The 24346-nt window shown below is 42.7% G+C and overlaps 1 protein-coding gene across 9 annotated transcripts in view; it reads left to right on the top strand.

Annotated features, from left to right (window-relative positions):
• The window catches only part of SFT2D1 (SFT2 domain containing 1), a 790079-nt gene that overhangs the window by 220479 nt on the left and 545254 nt on the right, over positions 1-24346 (top strand). For all 9 annotated transcript variants that reach the window (XR_012243942.1, XM_073627597.1, XM_073627599.1 and 6 more), the window contains one exon: positions 20529-20614. Coding sequence is in view for 8 of the 9 variants with exons in the window: in XM_073627597.1 (XP_073483698.1) it covers positions 20529-20614 (86 nt within the window). In the remaining variant the exon portion in view is untranslated. The remainder of the gene's footprint in view (positions 1-20528; positions 20615-24346) is intronic.

The following is a 24346-nucleotide window of genomic DNA, read 5'->3' as shown; positions in this document are numbered from 1 at the left end:
CATGGCCAGGACTGGAAACGAGCAAATTTTGCGGTTTATGCACATCAACGACATTGAACTCTGTCGTCCTCGGGGGTGACCCTGGATATGATCTGCTCCACAAAATTTGGCCCCTCGTAAACCACTTCAACCATAAATTTGCAGCCTTGTATATCCCGAACAAGATATCTGCGTTGATGAGTCCGTGATTACGTTTTCTGGCCGCCTTGTTTTCTCCCTAGCAAGCGTGTCAGTTATAGGAGCAAAATGTATAAGCTCTGTGACAGGGCAACAGGCTATACAATGTAGCTTCCTGGTTTTCGAGGGAAAAGATAGTGTGGAGCCCCCCGACTGCACAGACTACATGGAGAACAGCGGCAAGATTGTTTGGGATTTGGTGTCAACCTTATTCCAAAAGGGGTACCATTTATACATGGACAATTTTTATACAAGCGTGCCACTTTTTGGACACCTCTTTCAATTAGGAATTGGCCCATGTCGCATTATGCTATCTAATCGCCGGGGCTTCCCCCCACGGCTTGTAAATGCCCCACTTAAGACGGGGGGACGAGGGAGAGAGCCTGCTTGAGGTGCAATGAATTGCTTGCAGTGAGGTGGAAGGACAAACTAAACGATTTAGTTCTGTCTTCCATTCACGTAGACACGGCAGTGCAAACTGTAACAGCGACTGGTGTTGTTGAGAACCCCCTCTGTGTCCATGACTACAACCTTAAAATGGGAGGGGTGTACTTCAATGACCAGATGATGGGGCTGTACTTAATTGCCCTTAAGGCCAGAGGCTGGTACAAATAAGTGTCTGTATACTTATTCCAATTGGTTCTGTTATGTACTATACAAAGCGTCAGGAAGAAGTGGATCCTTCCTAAAATTCTAGGAACAGATCATTATCAGCCCTTTTCTATCCAGAAGGTGCTGTGGCCCAATTTCCCAATCCAGATGCAGTAAGCCAGCTGCATGAGGCATTTTTCGGACGTCCTTCCCTGGTACCCCTACCCACCCCAAAGAAGATGTCGTGTCTGTAGAAAATGCGGACATAGGCGTGACACCTGCTATTTTTGTCCCTCCTGTCCTGGCCAACCTGGTCTTTGCATCAAGGACTGTTTCCATCGCTACCACACACTAGTGGAGTATTTGTATAGGGTACAGCACGGCACATTCTTTTTACACAGGGTCTTGAAAGATGTTAGATGGCTATCACATTTTGAGAGATCCAAGCCTGGAACGTTAAGTTTTTTTTTACAGTTACAAAAAAAAGTGTAAAAATCCCCAAAAAATAAAAGCCAATAATAGTTGTTTTTTGAGTTAATATTCTGTTGTTACTGTACTATATACTAGTATATTGTAATGTTTTATTGTTACTGTGTTTTGTTAACCATTGTTTGCTTTGCAGGTACGCCATTCAGCTGCAGCACTGATTTGTTTATACTGACAGCAACAGGGTTTGCTCTCACAATATGTAAAATCTGTGACTCCAGCGCTGTAGGAGGAGATTTCACCACCACAGTTAAAAAAGAGCATACATGCTGAAGCATAGGGGCTGGGGTGGACAGAGGGAGGATTGCCCTGTGCTTCGGCATATATTTTTTTAACTTTTTTTTTTTTTTTTTGACACAGAATTACAATAAAAAAAAAGTTTTTTTTTTTTTTTATTGAGTTAATGTTTTATTGTTACTGTGTTTCGTTAACCCTTGTTTGCTTTAAAGGTACGCCATTCAGCTGCAGCACTGATTTGTTTATTTCGACAGCAACAGGGTTTTCTCTCACGATACGTAAATCAGCAACTCCAGCATTGTAGGAGTTGATTTTACCACCGCAGTTAAGAAAAAAACATATATACTGAAGCATAGGGGCTGGGGTGGACAGAGGGCGGATTGCCCCGATGGTTCGGCAAATATTTTTTTTCACTTTTTTTGGCAGAGATTTCTTCATCCAAATTGATCGATGTGAATGGAGGCATTTGTTAGGTTCTTTTTTTTTTTTTAAAACCATGGGCTGAACGAAAAAAAAAAAGAACAGTGCATGTATACCCAGCATTAGAAGTGGGCTAATGCAGGGCGGTATTCTAATAGTTGTCATACCACACACTTTTTCGATTTCACATCGATCGATGTGAATGGAGGAATCTGGTACTGGTATGTTGCTGGACTTTGGTTATACCAGAATGATGCCTGCAGGTTTAGGCATCATCTTGGTATAGTTCTTTTTCTTCTGGCGGTCGGCTTTCATGTAAAAGCAATCCCAGCGGCTAATTGGCCACTAGACTGCTCTTAATAAGCGCGCCCCCCTTCCGGCGCCTTCCATGGTTTTCTCTGGGCCTTTATCGTCCCACGGGGGGGACCCCAAGAATGTATGTAGTTTGTTGCTGCTGCATGGGCGTGCACAAATTTAAAGCATGTCATGTTTGGTGTCTATGTACTCGGCATAAGGATCGTCTTTTATATTTTACCAAACATTTGGGTAATATAGTGTGTTTTTGTGCATTAAAATTCAAAAAACCCCCCCCCCAAAAAAAAAATAGTTTGGAAAATCGCTGCGCAAATACTGTGTGAAAAAAAAATTGCAACACCCACCATTTTATTCTGTAGGGCCTCTGCTTTAAAAAAATATATACTGTTTGGGGGTTCAAAGTAATTTTGTAGCAAAAAGTTTTAGAAAAGGCAGGGTCTTCAAGTGGTTAGAGTGGGTGATGTATAGCATAAGCTTCTAATGTTGGGCATAAAATGACAGGACAGTTCACACACGCCCCAAATGACACCTTTTTGGAAAGCAGACACCCCAAGCTATTTGCTGAGAGTCATGTTGAATTCATGGAATATTTTGTTTTGCCACAAGTTTCGAGAAAATTACAAACTTTTTTTTTTTTTTTTTTTTTTTTTTTTTTTTTTTTTTACACAAAGTCACCTAAATGATATATTGGGTATATGAGTATATGTGAAATTACACCCCAAAATACATTCTGCTGCTTCTCCGGAGCATAGGGATACCACATGTGTGAGACTTTTTGGCAGTCTAGCCACGTACGGGACCCCGAAAACCAGTCACTGCCTTCAGGCTTTCTAAGGGCATAAATTACTAATTTCACATACTCCCTTACTATTACAGTTACGGAGGCCATGAAATGCCAAGATAGCACACCCCCCCCCCCCCCAACTGACCCCTTTTCAGAAAGTAGACACCCCAAGCTATTTGCTGAGCGGCATGGTGAGTATTTTGCAGATCTCTCTTTTGCCACAAAATTTGGAAAATTGAAAAAAGAAAAAAATACATTTTCCTTTCTTCATTTGCCAAAACAATTGAGAGCTGCAAAATACTCACCATGCCTCTTAGCAAATACCTTGGGGTGTCTACTTTCCAAAAAGGGGTCATTTGGGGGGGGGTGCTATCTTGGCATTTCAGTGACTTGAAAACTGTGATAGGTAGTGAGAAAGTGAAATGAGCAATTTACGCCCTTTGAAATCCTAAAGGCGATTGCCAGGTGGGAGCGCGAGCTAGGATTACAACTCACAGAGAAACAAGTTGATCGGATCATCCTTTTCTCTCACAATACATGTATCTGTGCAAGACACTAGGAGGTGGGATATAAAATACTGTCTCGTTGGTACTACACACTGGAAAGGATTTACAAGATGTTCCCTCGGAGCACAGACCTATGCTGGAGATGTGGGGAGGAGGTTGGAACGCTCCTTTGTCTTTCGGTCTTGCCGCATATTACAGCCCTTCTGGACAGAGGTACATCGTATCGTTCAGAAGTTCACGGATCTGGAGTTACCGATGTCTACCGAGCTCTTCCTTCTGCATCACCATGGAATTCCCAGTAAGAGCTATAGAAAATCCATATTGCTGCTCCTGCTCACTGAGGCAAAAGGCTGCATACCCCTGAACTGGAAGCAGACCCAGCCTCCGTCCGTGGCGGTTTGGTTGAAAAAGAGTAGCGGACATCCACGCAATGGAGGACTTGGTGGCCACGGAAAAAAAGCCTAAATGAGAAATTTTCCAAAAAATGGTTCCACTGGCACAAATTCATCTACTCTGAGGAGTACAGACAGCTAGTGACCCAGCTCCCCTGAAGGTAGACGACTCTGAAAGCTCCCCAGATGGAGTGGGTGTAATTGGATGGTGGTACTAACCTTTCCCCCTCCCCCTTTTTATTTTTGCTTATTTTCTCTCTCTTCCTTTTCTCTTCTCCTTGCTCCCCGCTTTACCTTTCCTGACTTGTCTATAATGCCAGCACGTGAGTACTGTGACCTTGAGGCCGGTCAGTACCGGGCTCAAATCCTCACCAATCCCCTACAAAAGGCTAATGCCGTAAAAAGGGACATGCGGGGTAAGGAGGACTCCTGTTGCCTTGAAGCTTAATGTGATTCCCTCCTGACAGAAGACTTCTCCTTTTTACACTGTGATGTATGTACGAGGTTGTTGGGATAGACTATTTTATTAGACTATTTTTATTAGTCTATTGTGATTAGAGGTCGACCGATATGGGCTTTTCTCTGGCTGATGCTGATGCCGATATTTAGAAATCGCGGTGGCCGATGGCCGATATGTGATGCCGATTTTTTTGGGCCGATATATTAGGCCGATTTTTTTTTTTTTTTCCTTCATCTCATAAAATTTAACAGTTAGACCCCTTCACACTGGGGCGTTTTTCAGGCGCTTTTGGGCTAAAAATAGTGCCTGTAAAGTGCCTGTAAAACGGCTCCCCTGCAGTCTCAGTGTGAAAGCCCGAGTGCTTTCACACTGAGGCGATGCGCTGGCAGGATGTTAAAAAAAGTCCTGCAAGCGGCATCTTTGGAGCGGTGTATACCACCACTCCTGCCCATTGAAATGAATGTGCACCGCTGCCAAAGCGTCTGCAAAGCGTTTCGGCAGCGGCGCTTCAGGGGCGCATTTAACCCCTTCCTTGGCTGCTAGCTGGGTTATAAGCTCCCCGCTAGCAGCCGAATAGTGCCGCTAAAATGACGGTAAAGCGCCGCTAAAACTAGCAGCGTTTTACCGTCAACGCATGCCCGCTCCAGTGTGAAAGCAGCCTTAAGTGATACAGAAAATTTTTTACATTTAAACATTTATTAAACAAAACAAACCTCCAATCAGTTCACTTGTATGTAGAATTTAGATAAAAAAAATATAAAAAAAACTATCTTAAAAATAAATACACAAAAACAGGTAATCAAAACTTTTGGACGAAAAAAAATGGGCTAACTTTACTGCTTAGTGTTTTTTTAAAAATTTATTAGTGTATTTTTTTTTTTTAAATTGCGTTTGAAAGACCGCTGCTCAAATACCGTGTCACATAAAATATTGCAACAACCGCTATTTTATTCCCTAGGGTCTCTGCTAAAAAAAATATATATATATAATGTTTGGGGGTTCTAAGTGATTTTCTAGCAGAAAATATAGGATTTTTACTTGTAAGCAACAAATGTCAGAAAAGATTTAGTCTTTAAATGGTTAAACTGAGAACTTCTACACAGGAGCTCAGTCCATTCAGAAGTGTAAACATTGTATCAATTCAGGTTCTTTTTATCAGATTTGGCAGGCTGCCCAGAGAGGGGAGAGAAGTGCTTCATAGAAGAATACAGGCAACTTGTATTGACTTCAGAAGTCATTTGCAAGTCTTATATCAGCCTTTTTTATCAGCACAATTAAAGCGGGGGTCCACCTATCTATTGTTTTTTTTTTTTTGGAGTTCATTCACAAACTTTTCTTCTCATGATTATCTACTCACATGTTCTGTGTAATAAGTCTGCCTGTGTCCGATTTCATTGTAAAGAATAACTTATAAAATTCACTGAAGGCGGTTTCCATCTTCATTGTGGGCATTTGAAGCCCACAAGCATGTATTTCCTGGATGCGGTGAATGCTGTGCTCCCAGCATTCACTGAGATGTTGTGATGACGCTGTTGCACAATGCATGCTGGGAAGCCTGAGACTAGCTCCCAGGGGACTGTGGGAGGTCTGGGAGAGGCTAGAAACACGCCTACTCCCATGGGAGGAAAACCAGGAAGTGCTAAGAAGATTAGAAAAAAAAAAGGTAATTACGGCGATTTAAATTTTTTTACACAGCATGTCAGCATCTAGGCAAGGAAGAGAATGCATAGAGATAATGTTCAAAATTTGGGTGGAACCCCGCTTTAAGAAAAAAACACCAAATATCGGCCGGCCGATATATCGGTCGACCGATATATCGGTCGACCTCTAATTGTGATATATGCCAGCGTAATCTCTGTATTTCCACATGTTCTTCTTTCTTAGCCACTTCAATACCAGGCACTTAGACACCTTCCCGCCCAGGCCAATTTTCAGCTTTCAGCGCTGTTGCAATTTGAATGACAATTGCGCGGTCATACAACACTGTACCCAAACAAATTTTTTATCATTTTGTTCCCACAAATAAAGCTTTGTTTTGGTGGTATTTGATCACCTCTGCGGTTTTTATTTTTTGCGCAGCAAATAAAAAAAGACCGAAAATTTTGAAAAAAACCCCCAATTTTTTCTTTGTTTTCTGTTAAATTTTTTGTTAATTAGTAAGTTTTCTTCTTCAATGACGGGCACTGATATGGCTGCACTGACGGGCACTAATACGGTGGCACTGATGGGCACAGATGAGGTGGCACCAATGAGGTGGCACTGATGATGGGCACTGATAGGAGGCACTGATGGGCACTGATAGGTGGCACTGGGCACTGATAGGTGGCACTGGTATGTGGCACTGATGGGCACTCATAGGTGGCACCGATGGGCACTCATAGGCGGCATTGATTGGTACTTATGGGTGTGACTGATGGGTACTTATGGGTGGCACTGATAGGTGGGCACTGATGGGCACTGACAGGTGGCACTGATGACACTGATTGGTGGCACTGATAAAACTGGTGGCATTGCTGGGCAGAACTGAAACATGGTGCCAATCAGTGCCCATTTGTGGGCACTGATTGGCACAGATTGGGCACATGTGGATGGCCATGGGGTACATATCTGGCCATTCACATCTTGCCCCTTCCCTGGTGGTCCTAGTGACGATCCCTGGTGGTCCAGTGTGGTCATCTGAGGGGGGGCTGCGCTGATAATCAGCGCAGACCTCCCCGTCAGGAGAGCCGCCGGTCGGCTCTCCTCTATTCACGTCTGTCAGACGTGAGTGAGGAAAAGCCGATCAACGGCTCTTCCTATTGACATCGTGATCAGCCGTAATTGGACACGGCTGATCACGTGGTAAAGAGCCTCCGCCGGAGGCTCTTTACCAAGATCGGTGGAGCGGTGTGTCAGGCTGACACACCGCTCCACCGATTGCAGCGATGCGCGCCCCCGTGGGCAGGCGGCAGCATGTTATCCTGCAGGACGTCATGTGACGCCCAATCAGGATAACAGAACCACCGCCCAGCCGTCATCTGCTATGGGCCGGACGGGAAGTGGTTAAATAAAGAATCTATAAAAAAAAAAAAAAAAAAAAAAAGGAAGAAATCCTAAAGGCGGTGATTGGTTTTTCGGCACCCATACGCAGCTAGGCTCTCAAAAAGTCTCACACATGTAGTATCCCTGTACTCAGGAGAAGCAGCACAATGTATTTTGGGGTGTAATTCCACATATACCTATGGCATGTGTGAACAATATATCGTTTCAGTGACAACTTTGTGTAAATTTTTTTTTTTTTGCCATTTTTCAATCACTTGTGACAAAAAAATGAAATATTCAATGGGCTCAACATGCCTCTTAGCAAGTTCATTGGAGTGTCTACTTTCCAAAAAGGGGTAATGGGGGGGGGGGGGGTACTGCCCTGCCATTTTAGCACCTCAAGAAATGAGATCGGCAGTCATAAACTTAAAGCTGCGTAAATTCCAGTAAATATACCATAGTTTGTATATGCTATAACTTTTGCGCAAACCAATAAATATACGCTTATTGAATTTTTTTTTTTTTTTTACCCAAGACGTGTGGCTGAATACATTTTTGCCTAAATGTATGACAGAAATTTAGTTTATTGGATATTTTTTATAACTAAAAGTAGAACATATTTTTGGTCTTTTTTTTGTTTATATCACAAAAAATAAAAATCCCAGTGGTGATCAAATGCCACCAAAAGAAAGCTCTATTTGTGGGAAAAAAAGGATGCAAATTTCGTTTGGTTACAGCGTTTCATGACCACGCAATTATCAGTTAAAACAACGCAGTGCCAAATTGCAAAAAGTGCTCTGGTCATGGGTAAAACCTTCCGGGGCTGAAGGTTTAAAATCCGTGAGCAGGTGGTATATCTTATTAGACTGGAAAACCTGTTTATAGTAATCTGTTAATTGGTGATAAGTTAGCCAGTCAAGGCTGTCAGCCAAAGGGATATGAGAATCGCATGGGAGTGCAGAACTGAGATGCACAAAGTGTCTCGCTTGAGGCCAAGGAGACCAAACAATCAAGCCTTTTGCAAGATATCGGTGACCACTAGGAAAATCTGGGTTGTCCAGTCAGAGGCGACGGGTCAAGATAAGGAAAGGGACAAATCTATTTTTGTACCAAAAGCATAAAGATGCTACTGTGAGTGGAGAGAGATGTGTAATTGAGGAGAAGGAATGGGCGTGGCCCCAGGGTAAGGCCTGTAAATCTACCAGGGAGAGATCTCGTTCGACTACTCAGGTAACTTTTAAGCTAGGTTTTGGGAACCACTCTGTCATCTGTGAGAGTAGAGCTGAAAATGTGATAGAGATGGATGTCCGGGAGCCCGGCTCCTCCAGAAAGTTTAGGCCTGTTTTCATCCTCAGCTTTTAAAACATTATCTGCCACATAAATTGTGTTGTCAAGGAGCATAATGTCTGGAAAATGGTCAAAGGGAAGGAGATTGGGATAGTTTGTAAAAGATGTAAACGTTTGGAGAGAGTATCCATTTTGATTGTGTTTATCTACCAAACCAGGGAGTACTTTGTAAGGGCAAAGAGTTGAAGTCCTTACTGACAGCTGTTAAAAAGAGCTGTAGTCAAGAGCATATGGGTTGTTGAGTTGGGCCGGTATGGCTGTTTCCAGGTAAGTAACATAAGTATGTTTTCATTGGAAAGGAAAATTACAATGGCAAAGAGACATGAAGGGGTTAAGGAAATGTTTAAAGCTTCAGTTTTAGCCATGTTTGATTTAAAATGACTAAACTGACTAAAACGTTTAAACTCGCTGTTATAGGAGCACAGTGTTGTGCTGTGTATACATATAATATACAGTGCCTTGCAAAAGTATTCACTCCCTTTGGCATTTTTCGTGTTTTGTGGCCTCACAGCCTGGAATTAATGTGGATTGTTTGAGGATTTGCATCATTTAATTTACAGAAAATGCCCACAACTTTGAAGATGTTTTTTTTTTTTTTTTTTTTGTGAAGCAAACAACAAATATGCCGATTGACTTTTTCTGTTATTTTGTCCTAACTATTCACCCCCCTAAAGTCAATACTTTGTAGAGCCACCTTTTGCGGCTATCACAGCTCCAAGTCTCTTTGGATAAGTCTCTATGAGCTTACCACATCTTACCACTGGGATTTTTGCCCATTCCTCCTTGCAAAACTGCTCCAGCTACTTCAAGTTGGATGGTTTGCGCTTGTGAACAGCAATCTTTAAGTCTGACCGCAGATTTTCTATTGGATTGAGGTCTGGGCTTTGACTAGGCCATTCCAGCACATTTACATGTTTCCCCTTAAACAACTCAAGTGTTGCTTTAGCAGTGTCTTTGGGGTCATTGTCCTGCTGGAAGGTAAACCTCCGTCCTAGCCTCAAATCACACACAGAGTGGTACAGGTTTTGCTCAAGAATATCCCTGTATTTAGCAGCATCCATCTTTCCATCAACTCTGACCAGTTTCCCAGTCCCGACTCCTGAAAAACATCCCCACAGCATGATGCTGCCACCACCATGTTTCACTGTGGGGATGGTGTTCTTTGGGTGATGTGATATGTTGGGTTTGCGCCAGACATAGCGTTTTCTTTGATGGCCAAAAAGTTCACTTTTAGTCTCATCAGACCAGAGCACCTTCCTCCATACATTTTGAGAGTCTCCCACATGCCTTTTCGCAAACTCAAAATGTGCCATTTTGTTTTTTGTTGAAGGTAATGTCTGTCTTCTGGCCATTCTGCCATAAAGCCCAACTCTATGAATCTTATAGCTTATTGTCGTCCTATGTACAGATACTCCAGTCTCTGCTGTGGAACTCTGCAGCTCCTCCAGGGTTACCTTAGGTCTCTGTGCTGCCTCTCTGATTAATGCCCTCCTTGCCCGGTCAGTGAGTTTTGGTGTGCGGCCGTTTCTTGGCAGGTTTGCTGTTGTGCCATGTTCTTTCCATTTGGTTATGATAGATTTGATGGTGCTCCTAGGGATCATCAAAGATTTGGATATTTTTTTGTAACCTAACCCTGACTTGTACTTCTCAACAACATTGTCCCTTACTTGTTTGGAGAGTTCATTCATCTTCAATGCAGTCTTTGGTTAGTTGTGCCTCTTGCTTAGGTGTTGCAGCCTCTGGGGCCCTTTCAAAAAGGTGTGTATATGTAATGACAGATCATGTGACACTTGCACACAGGTGGACATCATTTCACTAATTTTGTGACTTATGAAGGTAATTGGTTGCACCAGAGCTTTTTTTGGGCTTCATAACGCACATGCCAATTATCAGTTTATTTCTGAAAAATAGTGTTATGTATATATTTTTCTAATTTTACTTCACTAACTTAGATTATTGTGTTTTGATCCATCACATATAATTCAGATTAAAAAAATATTGAACTAAAGGCTGTAATGTAACAAAATAAGTAAGGTAAAAGGTTTCCTTTTGCAAGGCACTGTAGACTAACTTTTGAATTCTATTTCCCTGAGATATTGATGTTCAGTGGCTGTGAAAGTTAACCACTCCCATCATATTGATGGTCAGTGGTGGTGAAAGTTAAAGTGATTGTAAATGACCACCTTGTAAAACAACCCATTGAGTTTAAAATAGAAATGCAAGGCTAAACATTTTTGTATAGATATAAGGAAATTGAGTACTGTCACAAATGCACTAATACAGCTACAATCACCTCACGTATGCATAGATATATATATATATATATATATATATAAAAAAAATGATAAATACCCCCTCCTTTTTTTTAAATAAGTGATCACATTACCTGTATTCTCAAAGAGAAAAAGAGCACCCGGTTCAAGAAACCAAGTAAGAGTAACCCCTTACTCGGTTTCTTGAACCGGGTGCTCTTTTTCTCTTTACGTATTACCATGGTTACAGCCACAGACACTGAATAAGTGTATAATCAGTTGGTCACGTCATTTACCTGACCACCACCCAGGTGTTGTTGCTCCCTTCCCCCTCCCCTTTTTCCTACCCTACCCTTGATTTTATTACCTGTATTCTCAGCTGCATAAGAGCTGGGGGGAGGAGAAGCAACAGTGCATTGAGCTTCCCAGTGGAGCTGTCACAACAGGAGCTTTCAGTTTTTTTTTTTTTTATTGTGTACCCGGCTTTAGCTGGAGTTTAGCTTCAGTTTGTTAGTGTATGTAAATCTACTAGTATATTTAACATTCCCCTCCCCATGATTCACAATGCTGCTGTCTAAAGGTGCCTCTGTGCTTCTTCATCCGGAGTGGGGGCACTCTAATACAGAAGGTGTGCTACTGCGCAAATCACCAGGTATAACAGGGAGAAAAAATAAAACCTAAAAAAGAAAACTACTGTAGCCACCACATGTAAGGATTGGTAAGCTGCAGTGTATTATATTCTTGGTTATGGGTTTAATGTGGTATAAGCCCCCCACATTGGTGTTCAGTGGCAGTGAGAGTTAACCTTCATCCCCCTATTAGTTGGTCATTGGTAGTTAGTGTTCAGTGGCAGTGAAAGCTAATCCCCAATTCACCCCACCACATTGGTGTTCTGAAAAGCTAAGCCCCTTCCATAGATGATACTTTACCTGATCACATGCTCCGATGCCTCTCTATTCTCGGGCTGGGGCTTTACTTGCACTATGGGCAGAGACAACTCCTCCCACAGTACAGGCTTTCCTTCAGTGCCAGGTGCTGGAACACAAAGTTCCAGCATCTGGCATCCCGCTGCCACTATTTTGCCCAGCAGCTCATTGACAGCATGCAGAGGGTCGGCAGATTGCGTGTTGGGCACCAGGGCTATAGAGTGTCACTTGTATGACAGCTCTGCATCTGCCAATGTTCCTGACATCACACCAGTGATGGTGGCACCAAGGAGCAGGCAGTATCAGGGCTGTACACACAAGGGAGGATTTTACAGGTAAATAACATGCCTATCATACTTTAACCACTTCAGCCCCGGAAGATTTGGCTGCTCAATGACCAGGCCAATTTTTGCGATACAGCACTGCGATGCTTTGACAATTGCGCAGTCGTGCGACCCTGTACCCAAACAAAATTGACATCCTTTTTTTTCCCCACAAATAAAGCTTTCTTTTGGTGGTATTTGATCACCTTTGCGGTTTTTATTTTTTGCGCTATAAACAAAAGAGCGACAATTTTGAAGAAAAACACAAGGGGGTTTATTTACTAAAGCTAGAGAGTGCAAAATAAGTCACAATTCTGCCGAGAAACCAATCAGCATCCAGGTTTTATTGCCAAAGCTCAATTGAACAAGCTGAGGTTAGAAGCTGATTGGTTTCTTTGCAGAACTGTGACTAATTTTGCACTCAATCGCTTTAGTAAATAAACCCCAATATCTTTTACTTTTTGATATAATAAATATCCCAAATTTAAAAAAATAAAAATACATTTTTTTCCTCAGTTTAGGCTTATATGTATTCTTCTACATATTTTTGGTAAAAAAATTCGCAATAAGCATATATTGATTGGTTTGCACAAAAGTTATAGCGTCTACAAAATAGGGGATAGATTTATGGCATTTATTATTATTATTTTACTAGTAATGGCGGCGATCAGCGATTTTTATCAGGACTGTGATATTGCGGTGGACAAATCGGACACTTTTGACACATTTTTGGGACCAGTGACATTTATACAGCGATCAGTGCTATAAAAATGCACTGATTACTGTATAAATGACCCAGGCAGGGAAGGGTTACCACTAGGGGTCATCAAGGGGTTAACTGTGTTCCCTAGGTGTGTTCTAACTGTAGGGGGGATGGGACTGTCTAGGGGGAGAGAGAGATCGGTGTTCATACTTAGAACACACGATCTGTCTCTACTCCCCTGAAAGAACCGGGATGTGTGTGTGTTTACACACACACATCCCTGTTCTCATCCTGTAATGAGCAATCGCGGGTGCCCAGCGGTCATCGCGCCTGCCGAGCACTCGCATAGGCTCCGGGGACACTCTGAGGGAGCGCATGCGCCACCGGGGCCGCCTTAAAGAGCCGACATACAGCTACGATGGCACGCACAGAGGAGCCAACCTGCTGCAGTATAACTGCAGCGGCTGATCCGGAAGCGGTTAAATGTACATATAATCTCATATGAAGATTGGCCTGGTGACAGGGTCTCTTTAACTACCTCCCGCCCGCCTTATAGACAAATGACGGCGGGTAGGATGCTCCGTAACAGTCTTACCGAGCTTGCGCGTCTGCAGGGGCACTGGGACATGGCGCGACCCCGATTTCGGTAAAGAGCAGATGACGCGGCTCTTTACCCATGTGATTGGCTTTGTCCAATCACAGCTGATCACATGTAAACAAGGAAATGCTAATTATCGGCTCTCCTCGCCTTACACTGACAGAGTACAAGGAGAGAAGAGGCGATCAGCGGAATTTCCTCACGGGAGACCTGTACAGATAATCAGGGCACGGATCATCAGTGCCCTGATTATCAGTGCAGCCCCAACAGTGCCCAGCTGTAATGACAGTCTGTGCACATCATTGAGGCCAATCTGTGCCCATCAGTGATGCAAGTCAGTGCTTGCATATCAGAGCCGCCCATCAGTGCAGCCTCATCAGCGCACATCAGTGAAGGAGAAAAATTACTTATTTATAACATTTTCTGACAAACTAACAAACTTTTTTTTCTAAGTTTTCAGTCTTTTTTATTTTTATTTTTTTAGCAAATATGTGATTAAATACCACCGAAAGAAAGCTCTATTTGTGTAAAAAAATGATAAAAATTTAATTTGTGTAAAGAGTTGCATGACCGCACAATTGTCATTCAAAGTGTGACAATGCTGAAAGCTGAAAAATTGGCCTGGGCAGGAATGGGGTAAAAGTGCCCTGTATTAAAACGGTTAAGGAACCAAATTGAGATTCCTAGAACATTGTGTATACATGTTGTTGCATTTCTGTTTTTTTGCCAGTCATTTTTTAAACATTTACCCATAGAAACATGCAAATGAAGATTTCTCAACAAATCATGCAAAAAGACTATGTAAGAAGTAAACGTAGAATCTTGTCTTCTATTATTCTAACGCAACAAAAATAATACAAAAAACGGAGCCTTGCTTCTGCTAATCAGTGTATAGATTAATATATTGAACAAACACAAACTGGCAAGTATTTCAAGTATTAGGTGTGCTCCTTATTGTTTACAGAGATTTTACAGCTTTGAAAGTCTTATTACTAATGAGTGATCATTATTTTATTTCCTTAGAAAAAGGAATATTGTAGTTTTATATTCAAAGACCAGTGTTGAATGTGTTTTGGTAGTGCAATTAAGATCTGACTAGCTTTTAATAAGGCTGCATTCACACCTGAGCGTATTGTTTTCAGGTGGAATGTTGCACGTTTTTACCATGTTTTTGCGTCAATTTTGTATAGGTCAAAAGGTCACCAATGTAAAAAGCAGAAAAACCCCTTTAATCTTCCCAAAAAGAAGCTCATGTACCTTTTTGAGCTTTAGGCTGCATTCACACCTGAGCGTTTTCAGCTCGTAAAACGCACATCTCAAAAATGCCCAACAAACAAAATCCCTTTCATTTAAATGGCCCCTGTTTACATCTGAGCATTCTGTCACCTGAAGCAAAACACCTGAAGCTCAAAAAAGTACATGAGCTTCTTTTTAGGCAGATTACAGGCATTTTTTCTGTTTTTTACATTGGTGACCTTTTGACCTGTACAAAATTATGGCAAAAACGCGTGACTTTCCAACTGAAAACAATATGCTCAGGTGTGAATGCAGCCTCAGGCGTTTTGCTTCAGGTGACAGAACGCTCAGATGTGAAAAGGGGCCATTTAAATGAATGGTAATTTGCTTTCCTTCTGCATCATGGCAGCATACACAAGGGTTGTGACTCCGCCCCCACAACCTGATAGGACTGGTTAACTATAAATCAAAGACAGACCTGGCTCACAGCAGTCTCCTTTTTTTTTCCTCACCTGATCAGGACTGAAATCGCGAAGTATCCCTTACCGTTTGTCGCCCCAGCCAGGTTCAACCTCTCCTGGGTGGAAGCCCTTCCTGTACAGTCACTAAATGAGCCTCTATGGTTGGAGCCCCATTATGGTGGTCTGAGGGGGCATATTTCAGCCTCTCCTGGGTGGAAGTCCTTCCTCTACAGTCTCTAAATGAGCTATATGGTTGGAGCCCCATTCTGGTGGTGCAGGCTTCTCAAAGAAAGCTTTAAACAAGCTTTGACGTAAGTGACGTTTCCTTTTGCTTTCCATATGCTTTTTACTTCTTTTCTCTGTGTTATGGGCGTTTGCCATTCCCAAGATGGCTGCAGCAGTGCAAGTACACTCTGAGCATGAGAGGCAGGAAGTGGTGCTGCTTCTGTGTTTCCTGGCTAGAGCTTTTCCAGGATGGTGATCTGAACATGTTTAGGCACTGATATCATCACTAATGGCAAATGTGAGTTCTAAATGGTTTTATGGCATTTTTGGGCAGCAAATGGTGGAGCTCTCTACTCATGCATGCTGGATGCTTATGTGGTCATTGTTTGCAGGTATGTTTTCCCTTTTTATGGCACTCACCTGTGTTTTCCCTATCTACTTCTCAGTGTTGCTCTAGGATCATTGTGCTTTTTATGACATTCACCTGGGCGCTTCCTATCCCCTTTTCAATGCTAACTCTGGGATCACTGTGTTGGGCTCAGTCTCCACTAGTGCGTCTTGTCATGCAAAGTCGCATGACAAGCCGTACCCCATGATTTCCAATGAGTACCGTTCATATCTATGTTCATAGAACTTAAGAATACACAGGCATTGCTTCAAGTCGCATCAAATTTGTGGCAAAATCACGCGACTTTCAGGTCGCAATAGTGTAGACTTAGCATTATGCTATTTTTCATTTCAGTCTGCTGCTTTGCTCTGTTTCTATGGGAAACGCTGTCCAGTCAGACCACCCATTGCTTTTAAGGTATAGGGATTAGGTAAGTAGTGAAGATTGAGAAAAAGAGAGCCAATAGCTATAGTCCTGTAAGGACTACAAGATGGAGGGAGCCTTCTGACAGTTAAGACAATTCACCATCTAAAAACAGACATCCAGGCAATGTTGATTAAGCTCATCATCTCACCCCTCATTATCATTGCTCCCCGTTTACAAACATCACAAGTTACCAGCCCTAAGAGTCGCTGCATTTGTTGTGGAAAGTCATTGCCTGCCAAGCTAGTATGTCAAATCTGCCTGGAACAAGCACTATAAAGCCCTGCAAGGACCTCAAGGTGAAGAGAGCCTGCTAAAAGCCAGAACAGTCACCATTCAAGCGCAAACATACAGGCAACATTGATCAATGTCATCATCTCACCTCTCATTTTGTTTGCTCCCTGTTTACAAACACCACAGATTACCAGCCCTAATGGTTGCTACATTCTTGGTGGAAAGTCATTGCTTGACAAGCTACAGTGCATGAATTGCCTAGCACTTCCAGCCAGAGCCAGTAGGTGGTGTCCAAATAGGAAAGCTTGCCATGAAAATAAAGCGTTAAAGGGGCCACAAGTTTTGAAGATTGCTCAATAGAGACTTTTTTGCAAGGGCAGCTAAGAACGCAGTCACCTGGGTTGAAGTGGAGGAAACTCTCCACAAGGTTAGAAACTACTAATTTCCTTCACTGAACAACTGGAAGAGTTAATCCGGGAAGAATTAAAGGGGTCAGAGAAAAATGCCCTTATAAACAGGCTGTCAAAACTGTATACCCTGAAAAAGCTAAAGGTCAACCTGCTGCAGTCTCCTCCGTTGCAGCATGAATGTAGCTGGCAAGACATGTCACATTCAAGGAGGCTCTAGTCTGAAAATTAGATCTAGATATGAAGTGCTCCTACATACTGTAGCATCTGCAGGTGCTGGCACACCAGCAATAACCAGCCCATGTGCTGAGTGAGTCTAATGGGAGTGGTTTCGTAATTATCAACCAGCTACTGCACCTGTAGGACTCTGAGGAAAGTGGCAGGGTTTGCATCCCTTTAGATGTGATTCCCTATTGGGAGTATCTTATCAAAAATGACATTTTTATTGCAGTGGATGCCAAAAAATCTGACTTTTTTATCTTGGTGCAGACTTCTGGGAAAATCAGTGAACCAGTCATACAAGCAGGACGTCAATTTTGTTTGGGAGCCACATCGCACGACTGCGCAATTGTCAGTTAAAGTGACGCAGTGCTGAATCGCAAAAAGTGCTCTGGTCTTTGGGCAGCCAAATGGTCCTGGGCTTAAGTGGTAAAATAAGCCTGTCTGGAAGAAGTGAAGAGACAAGGTGGTAACAGCTTTGTAAGAGCTGAAATTGGCGGCATACTTTGTGGTGGATGTGTCAGATGTCAATTGATGTTTTTCAAGAGCAGTGTTCCCCGCGGTCATGGCAAGGAGTGCATTATGGCTGAAGCCATGGTTGGTGGATCCCACCAAAAAATAAAAAAAAATTAAAAAAAGGTGCAAGACACCAGAACACAGATCCAATCTATTTGGGAGTAGACAGGATACAGCCATCTTAAGAGTGACCATTAGCAGGTCAGGGAGAATATCATCTGACATAAAACAGAAAATTCAAAAAGATCCAGCATACTGGTGGCGACTCTCAAGTAGATACCAGGTGGCAAAATCCTACGGACCGGGAAAAAGATTAGTAAACTAACTGGAGAAGTACCCAATCTTCATTATTGAAGCCTTAAAGATCTAAGGCTCCTATCTTAGGAGAACAGAGGAAGTCCTTTTTAAGGGTGCACTAATCCAGGGGGTGCCTGTGCGAAGCTTTATGCACACACCTGGATGGAAAACCTTCAGGATCAGTGGGCCATATCAGCTATATTGGCGTGACATTGGTGGAAGTTTAAGGGAGGTCCGCCTTTCTGGTACAATCATTTTTATTGAAAAAGTATAACACCATGACAAACTCACCCATGCAGGGGCATAATTCAATGAGCATAACGATCATATAACAATGACAGGTGGGAAGTCCACCATTCAATCTCTTCCAGTCAGCCAGGCTACCAGAGATGATGGAAAAGTAAAAAATTCTGGTCCAGTTTGTAGCTGGATTAAAAGAAAAAAAAAAGAAAATGAGCAATCGTGAAGGTTCTAGTTACCCAGAGGAGATGAGGATTCGGTTCACCTCTGTTCCTAGCAATAAATAAAAAATAAAAAACAGGTAATCTGTGCCCAGTGCTAAAGTTAAAAAAAAAAAATAAATACAAATTTGACAAGCAGCGCAGGAAGTTAGTCATGCAAGATGGAAAACCTTCACTCAATTATATTATTCTTAAATCTGGGAGACTGGATTCTCCTGTAGGTTTATCAGACACCTACTTGTCCCAATTCATCCTCAATTCCTCTACCAGTTTGAGTCCCTCCCCTTCGGTCTGTACAACTCCCCCAGGGCATTCACAAAGGTCTTACTGTCTGCAATAGTGTTCAAAGCACTTCTGTCATTCACTCCTTTTAGCAAAAGGAGCAAGATTTGTACTGTGCCTAGACAGCAGTGGAAAAGTAGAATTCTTAGGCTCAGTGGAGCTTCCTGTATCAATAATTGCAAATATACCATTTTGGCTTAGGAGGCTCTAGTGTCTCTCTCTCCTACTCTTAAGCATTGAATCACCACTGCCGCTTCCAATGATGACTGAAGCGGCAGTGGTGACAGTTTTGCCATCCAGCTCCAAGAGACTACTTTTGATGGCATGGAAGTTGAGAGGCAGTGGCTATCAAGTCAAGCATGCTCAGTGCAGGTAGTGCCTACCTTGTGTGAAACCAGAGAGGTATCATGAATAAGATTTACCAAAGAACATGGGAAAATGATGCAGATCTCACACAGCAAAAGCCTGGAGTCCTTCATCACCTAAACCAGCCAAGGTTCTACAGTTCTTACAACTGGGGCTGAACAGGGGCCTAGGTTCAAATATGTTTAAACCTCAAAGTTCAGCCTTGTCTGCACTTGCAAGGGTTTAAGGTGTCCTTTAACCCTTTAGTGATGCAATTCTTAAAAGGCTTGCATGAAGTTATAGACCTCCCAGGAAACCATTGTTCCCTATGTGGAACTTGCTTATGGTTCTCATTTCTATCAAGGCCTCATTTCTATCCTACAGAATTGACTACACTTTGCAAACCCTAAAGGCAGTATTTCTGGTTGCTACAACCTTTGTGAAAAGGATGCCAGTACTGCAGGCTTTGTACTCAAGGAGCCTCACTTAACGTTCTACCCGGACAGAATAGTCCTAAAACTCAAGACTGCTTTTATCCATGGGGTGTCTTTCTCCTTCCAATTTAACCAGGAAGTAAATTTGCTGTCTTTCTTGGTTGAGAGAACCACATCCCCTGGATGTTGAGCTAACGCTGGTGACCTGCTTGGCAGCTACCTTTTCATTCAGGAAAACTGCAATATGTTGTTGCTTCCAGCGTGGCTTAAGGCAGGGTCAGTCAGCATCAACACATTCAGTCACCTCCTAGTTTAAGACAATTAAAAGAGCCTACTCTTCAAGGCCTTCCTGTTTTGGAGGTCTTAAAAGCACATTTAACTAGGGCAGTGCCAGCTCTGTGGACAGCTCAGCGCTGAGTGTCTCCTGAGGTTATTTGCAAGTCAGCAATATGGTCCTCCCAGGACACCTTCATTATACTTTAATAGGTGAACCTGGCTCGCTACAGTAAAATTTGGAAAATTCATGGTGCATACTTGTGCTAATGATGATTACTACATTTTTCTTGCACCCTCCCGTATGGCGAGTTAGTCCCCCTTATGTATGCTGCCATGATTCACCAGGAAAACGGAAAATTGTATACTCACCTTTCCGTAATTTTCCTTTCCTGGTGCATATTCATGGCAGCATATAGCTTCCCACCCAAATGGTGAGCGTTACAGAAAATGCTGTGAGCCGGGTCTGTCTTTGAGTTATAGTTAACCAGTCCTATCAGGTTGTGGGGGTGCAGTCACAACCCTTATGTATGCTGCCATGAAGATGCACCAGGAAAGGAAAATTATGGAAAGGTGAGTATACAATTTTCAGTTTTTTGGGCGTTTATGAACTTTTGAGATGAGCGGTTTACGAGCTGAAAATGCTCAGGTGTGAATGCAGCCTAAAAGCTGATTTGCACATGAGGCTCTAGAAAATTCTATATTTTTATACATTGAACAACTGCTAATGAAACATTTGTAGTTCAAGCATAAACTTACCTGTTCTTTATATTGTCTGTCTTTTAATAGGGGAGTGCACTACTGTGGGTTCCTGGTGCTGGAATAAAACTTTTTGCTGTATTTTATACACTAGGAAATGTTGCTGCCTTAACCAGGTAAGCATATAGTTTAATTTCTTTGTGTGAATCACACTTTTTTTTTTCTATAATCAAAATAGATTGTCATGTTGATGTATGTGCAAAAGTATGGTAAAAGAAACAGTTTAACCCATAGTAATCAATCAGAAATATGTTTCACTTTCAGATCTGTAAAGCATAAATTATACAGTAAAACCTTGGATTGCGAGCATAATTCGTTCCGGAAACATGCTTGTAATCCAAAACACTTTTATATCAAAGTGAATTTTCCCATAAGAAATAATGGAATCTCAAATGATTCATTCCACAACCGTTTATTCATAAGTGCTTCAGTTTATAGTCTATATAAAAAGATTATAGCAATGTGATAGATTGTGTAACCATAAAATGTCCATCCACAAATGGCAGCCTCCACAAGGGGATTAGAAGCAAAATCCAGCAGGAACTACAGAGTATAAAAAAGAAGAGAGGAGCATTTAGCAACTCACATGGTACAACACATGGAACATTTAGCAACTCACATGGTTGATGATTAAAACAGGCACATATAAGTATGCAGGTAAAGCTGTCCACATAGACCGTCCTCCACACCACCAGCTACCACCGCTGTCAGTCTGCAATCATGACAAGGAAGACTACCCTGCAGTAGAGCGATCTGAAAGTGAGGCTTGAAGCGCTCGTGGAGTGCAGCGTGCAAGGGATGACATTGATGGTGGCGCAGAAGATGGTCTATGTGGACATCTTTACCCGGATGTCTGCATACTTAGATGTGCCTGTTTAAATCAACCATGTGAGTTGCTAAATGTTGTACCTTCATTAAATGTAACCATATTGTTACACTTAGAGGCGCCCCTCTTCTCTTTTATACTCAGTTGTGACATAATGCTACTTGTATATCAAGACATTGCTTGTATATCAAGTCAAAATGTATTTAAAAATTTTGCTTGTCTTGCAAAACTCTCTCAAACCAAGTTACTCTCAATCCAAGGCTTTACTGTGGTGGGAAGATAATTTGTTGCTCTGGGCAAGAAATGTTTACATACTTTTCATAAATAAACCCTATTGTTTGCATTTGGCTTTTTTCCAACTATATAGAGTAGTAATGCTCAAAGGGTGTGACTGAATAAAAGTAAACATTTGTGTAATATTGTAATTAGTTGATAGTAGTCATTTCTTTATCGTACATCACGGGACACAGAGCCACAGTAATTACTGTATGGGTTATATAGGCACCTTCAGGTGATGGACACTGGCACACCCTAGACAGGAAGTTTAACTCCAGCCTGACCCCAGGTAGGATGTGGGAAGCGTTTTTTTTTCTCTTTGGAGGGTCCCCCCACCTGGGCAGCTTCTTTTCCTGCAGGCAAAAAGGGCATGGGTCAGTCAGCAGATGCGCGTCGTTCCCGCTGCTGCCGCCATTAAGGCGGCTCTCCATCCAGTGGCCCTCCTCCTCTCCTCCACCCCAGCCTCCCCTCCATGTGCGATCGGATTGGAGCTCCCACTCACGTGGGAAAACAGTCTTTTTTAAAGATGAGGTAAGGGCACAGTCGGGGGAAGGGGGCGGGCCTCCATCTATAAAGGTGGACTTTTTGCAGGTGCATACAGCTAAAGGAGGGATACAGAGCAGATGGATGGCATGTGTGTGTAGATGACGCAGACATTCCCCGGGCACATTTACTTAGCATCAGACTGAGCCTTGATAGCAGCGGCAGTTGCTGGACTATTTTGCTCAGCAGCAGGTGCATTTCTGGTAGTACCTCTGCATTTGTGCTTGGCACTATGGGCAGAAGGGGAGGTACAAATACCCCAAAAAATAGGGGCTCAAAGGGATCTCCCTCAGGCTCTGAGGACCCCACCCTCTGCAACGCCATCTCCCCCTGAAAGACCTAGGGAGGCTGGTCAGAATGAGCCATTGGGATTGTCGGGGGCTGCATCTGCTTCTGGCATTTCAGCCCCTGTATATATTACTCAGGAGGTTTTTTCCTCAGCCATGAGTGGATTGAAGGAAAGATTAACGGCCTTATTCACGTCTTCACAGAGTACAAGAAAACGCATTAGGTCCCCTTCTACCACCCAGGACCCTCAAACAGAGAAACACTGGGAGAATCCCCCTCAGGGGACCGTGAAGAGACTGATTACTCCTCTTCCAAGGAATCAAGTGGGGAAGGACCCTCTTCAGCCTCACAGGCTGAGAAATTGCTGGTGCAATCTCTTACTGAAATGATCCGCTCCACATTTAAGTTACCCGTATCTGAGTCAGTTGAAAAGCCCACTTCTTGTTTGGGTTCACTGAAGCCTCCTCAAGCTGTGCATGCTTTTCCTGTCCATTCGTTGCTGGAAAAGCTTATATATTCTGAGTGGGATCACCCAGATAAGCATTTTTTCCCTCCCAAAAAGTTTTCAACACTTTATTCTATGGAAGAAAAATTTACAATAATGTGGGGTATACCAGCAATTGACGCTGCTCTATATTCTGTAAATAAAAGTTTGACTTGTCCTGTTGACAACGCTCAAATGCTTAGGGATCCAACGGATAAAAAGTTGGAATTCCTGTTAAAAAACATTTTTTCTTTGGCAAGTTCAGTAGCTCAACCTGCAGTGCCGGCAACTGGAGTGTGTCAATCCTTGGGAGATCACTTGAAACAGGTGCTCAAGGTTTTCCCTGAACCGCAGGCCCAGGATTTAAAGCTGCCAGCAGCTTTATGTTTTGCGATTGACGCAATCAGATTCTATCCTTCAGACCTCTCGCCTTAAGCTTGGGTTGGTGCATATGCATAGAATCTTATGGTTGAAAAGTTGGTCAGCCAAAGCGCCATGCAAAAAGCTCCTGGCTGGGTTTCCTTTCCGCGGTGAAAGGCTGTTTGGGGATGATTTGGACAATTATATCCAAAAGATATCAAGTGGGAAAAGTACCCGTTTGCCAGTTAAGAAAAGGAGTAAATGTCTCATTTAAACAGGCTCCAGTTCCAGGGGCATCAGCCTCCAGGCAGTCACGACTGCCTCCACCGTCGGGTTCAAAAGGTAAAACTCAGAGTCAACCCCAGGGACAAAAAGTCCTGGGGCTGAAATCTACGAGACAGAATGCTAAGGCCTCTTTATGAAGGGTTGCCCCTGCTCATTCGAGTGAGGAGAAGACTGCTACAGTTCTCTAGGGTCTGGCAGGAGGATTTTCAGGACAAATGGGTAGTCTCCACAATAACACTAGGTTACAAACTAGAGCTCCGAGAACTCCCATCTCCTCGTTTCCTCGGGTCAGATGTTCCCAAAGATCCAGAGAAAATGACGTCTCCTTCAAGCGTTAGACCGACTTTTGTCGCAAAAAGTGATCATGATGGTCCCCAAAGAGGTTGAGGTTTTATTCAAACCTTTTCATGGTGCCAAAACCAAACAGATATGTCAGACCCATTTTAGACCTCAAAGATCTAAACCGATTCCTGAAAATTCAATCTTTTTTGCATGGAATTAATTTGATCGGTAGTCTCCATTCTACAAGGAGGAGAACTTCTGGCATCAATTGACATCAAATATGCATACCTGCATGTACCTATTTTCCCCGCTCATCAGAAATATCTGCAATTTGAAGTGGAAAAACTTAATTTCCAGTTTATAGCTCTACCTTTCGGTCTAGCTACTGCACCTCGGGTGTTTACATAGGTCCTGCCCCTCCTCTGGCCAGATTAAGGGCCCAGGGTATACTGAATTATAGCTTACCTAGACGACCTGCTCTTGATAGACTGGTCGGTAGCTCGC

Source organism: Aquarana catesbeiana, linkage group LG04, assembly GCF_042186555.1.
Source record: "Aquarana catesbeiana isolate 2022-GZ linkage group LG04, ASM4218655v1, whole genome shotgun sequence".
Classification (NCBI taxonomy): Eukaryota; Metazoa; Chordata; class Amphibia; order Anura; family Ranidae; genus Aquarana; species Aquarana catesbeiana.
The sequence above is the reverse complement of the archived record's forward strand: the minus strand, read 5'-3'. Positions and strand labels throughout refer to the sequence as shown.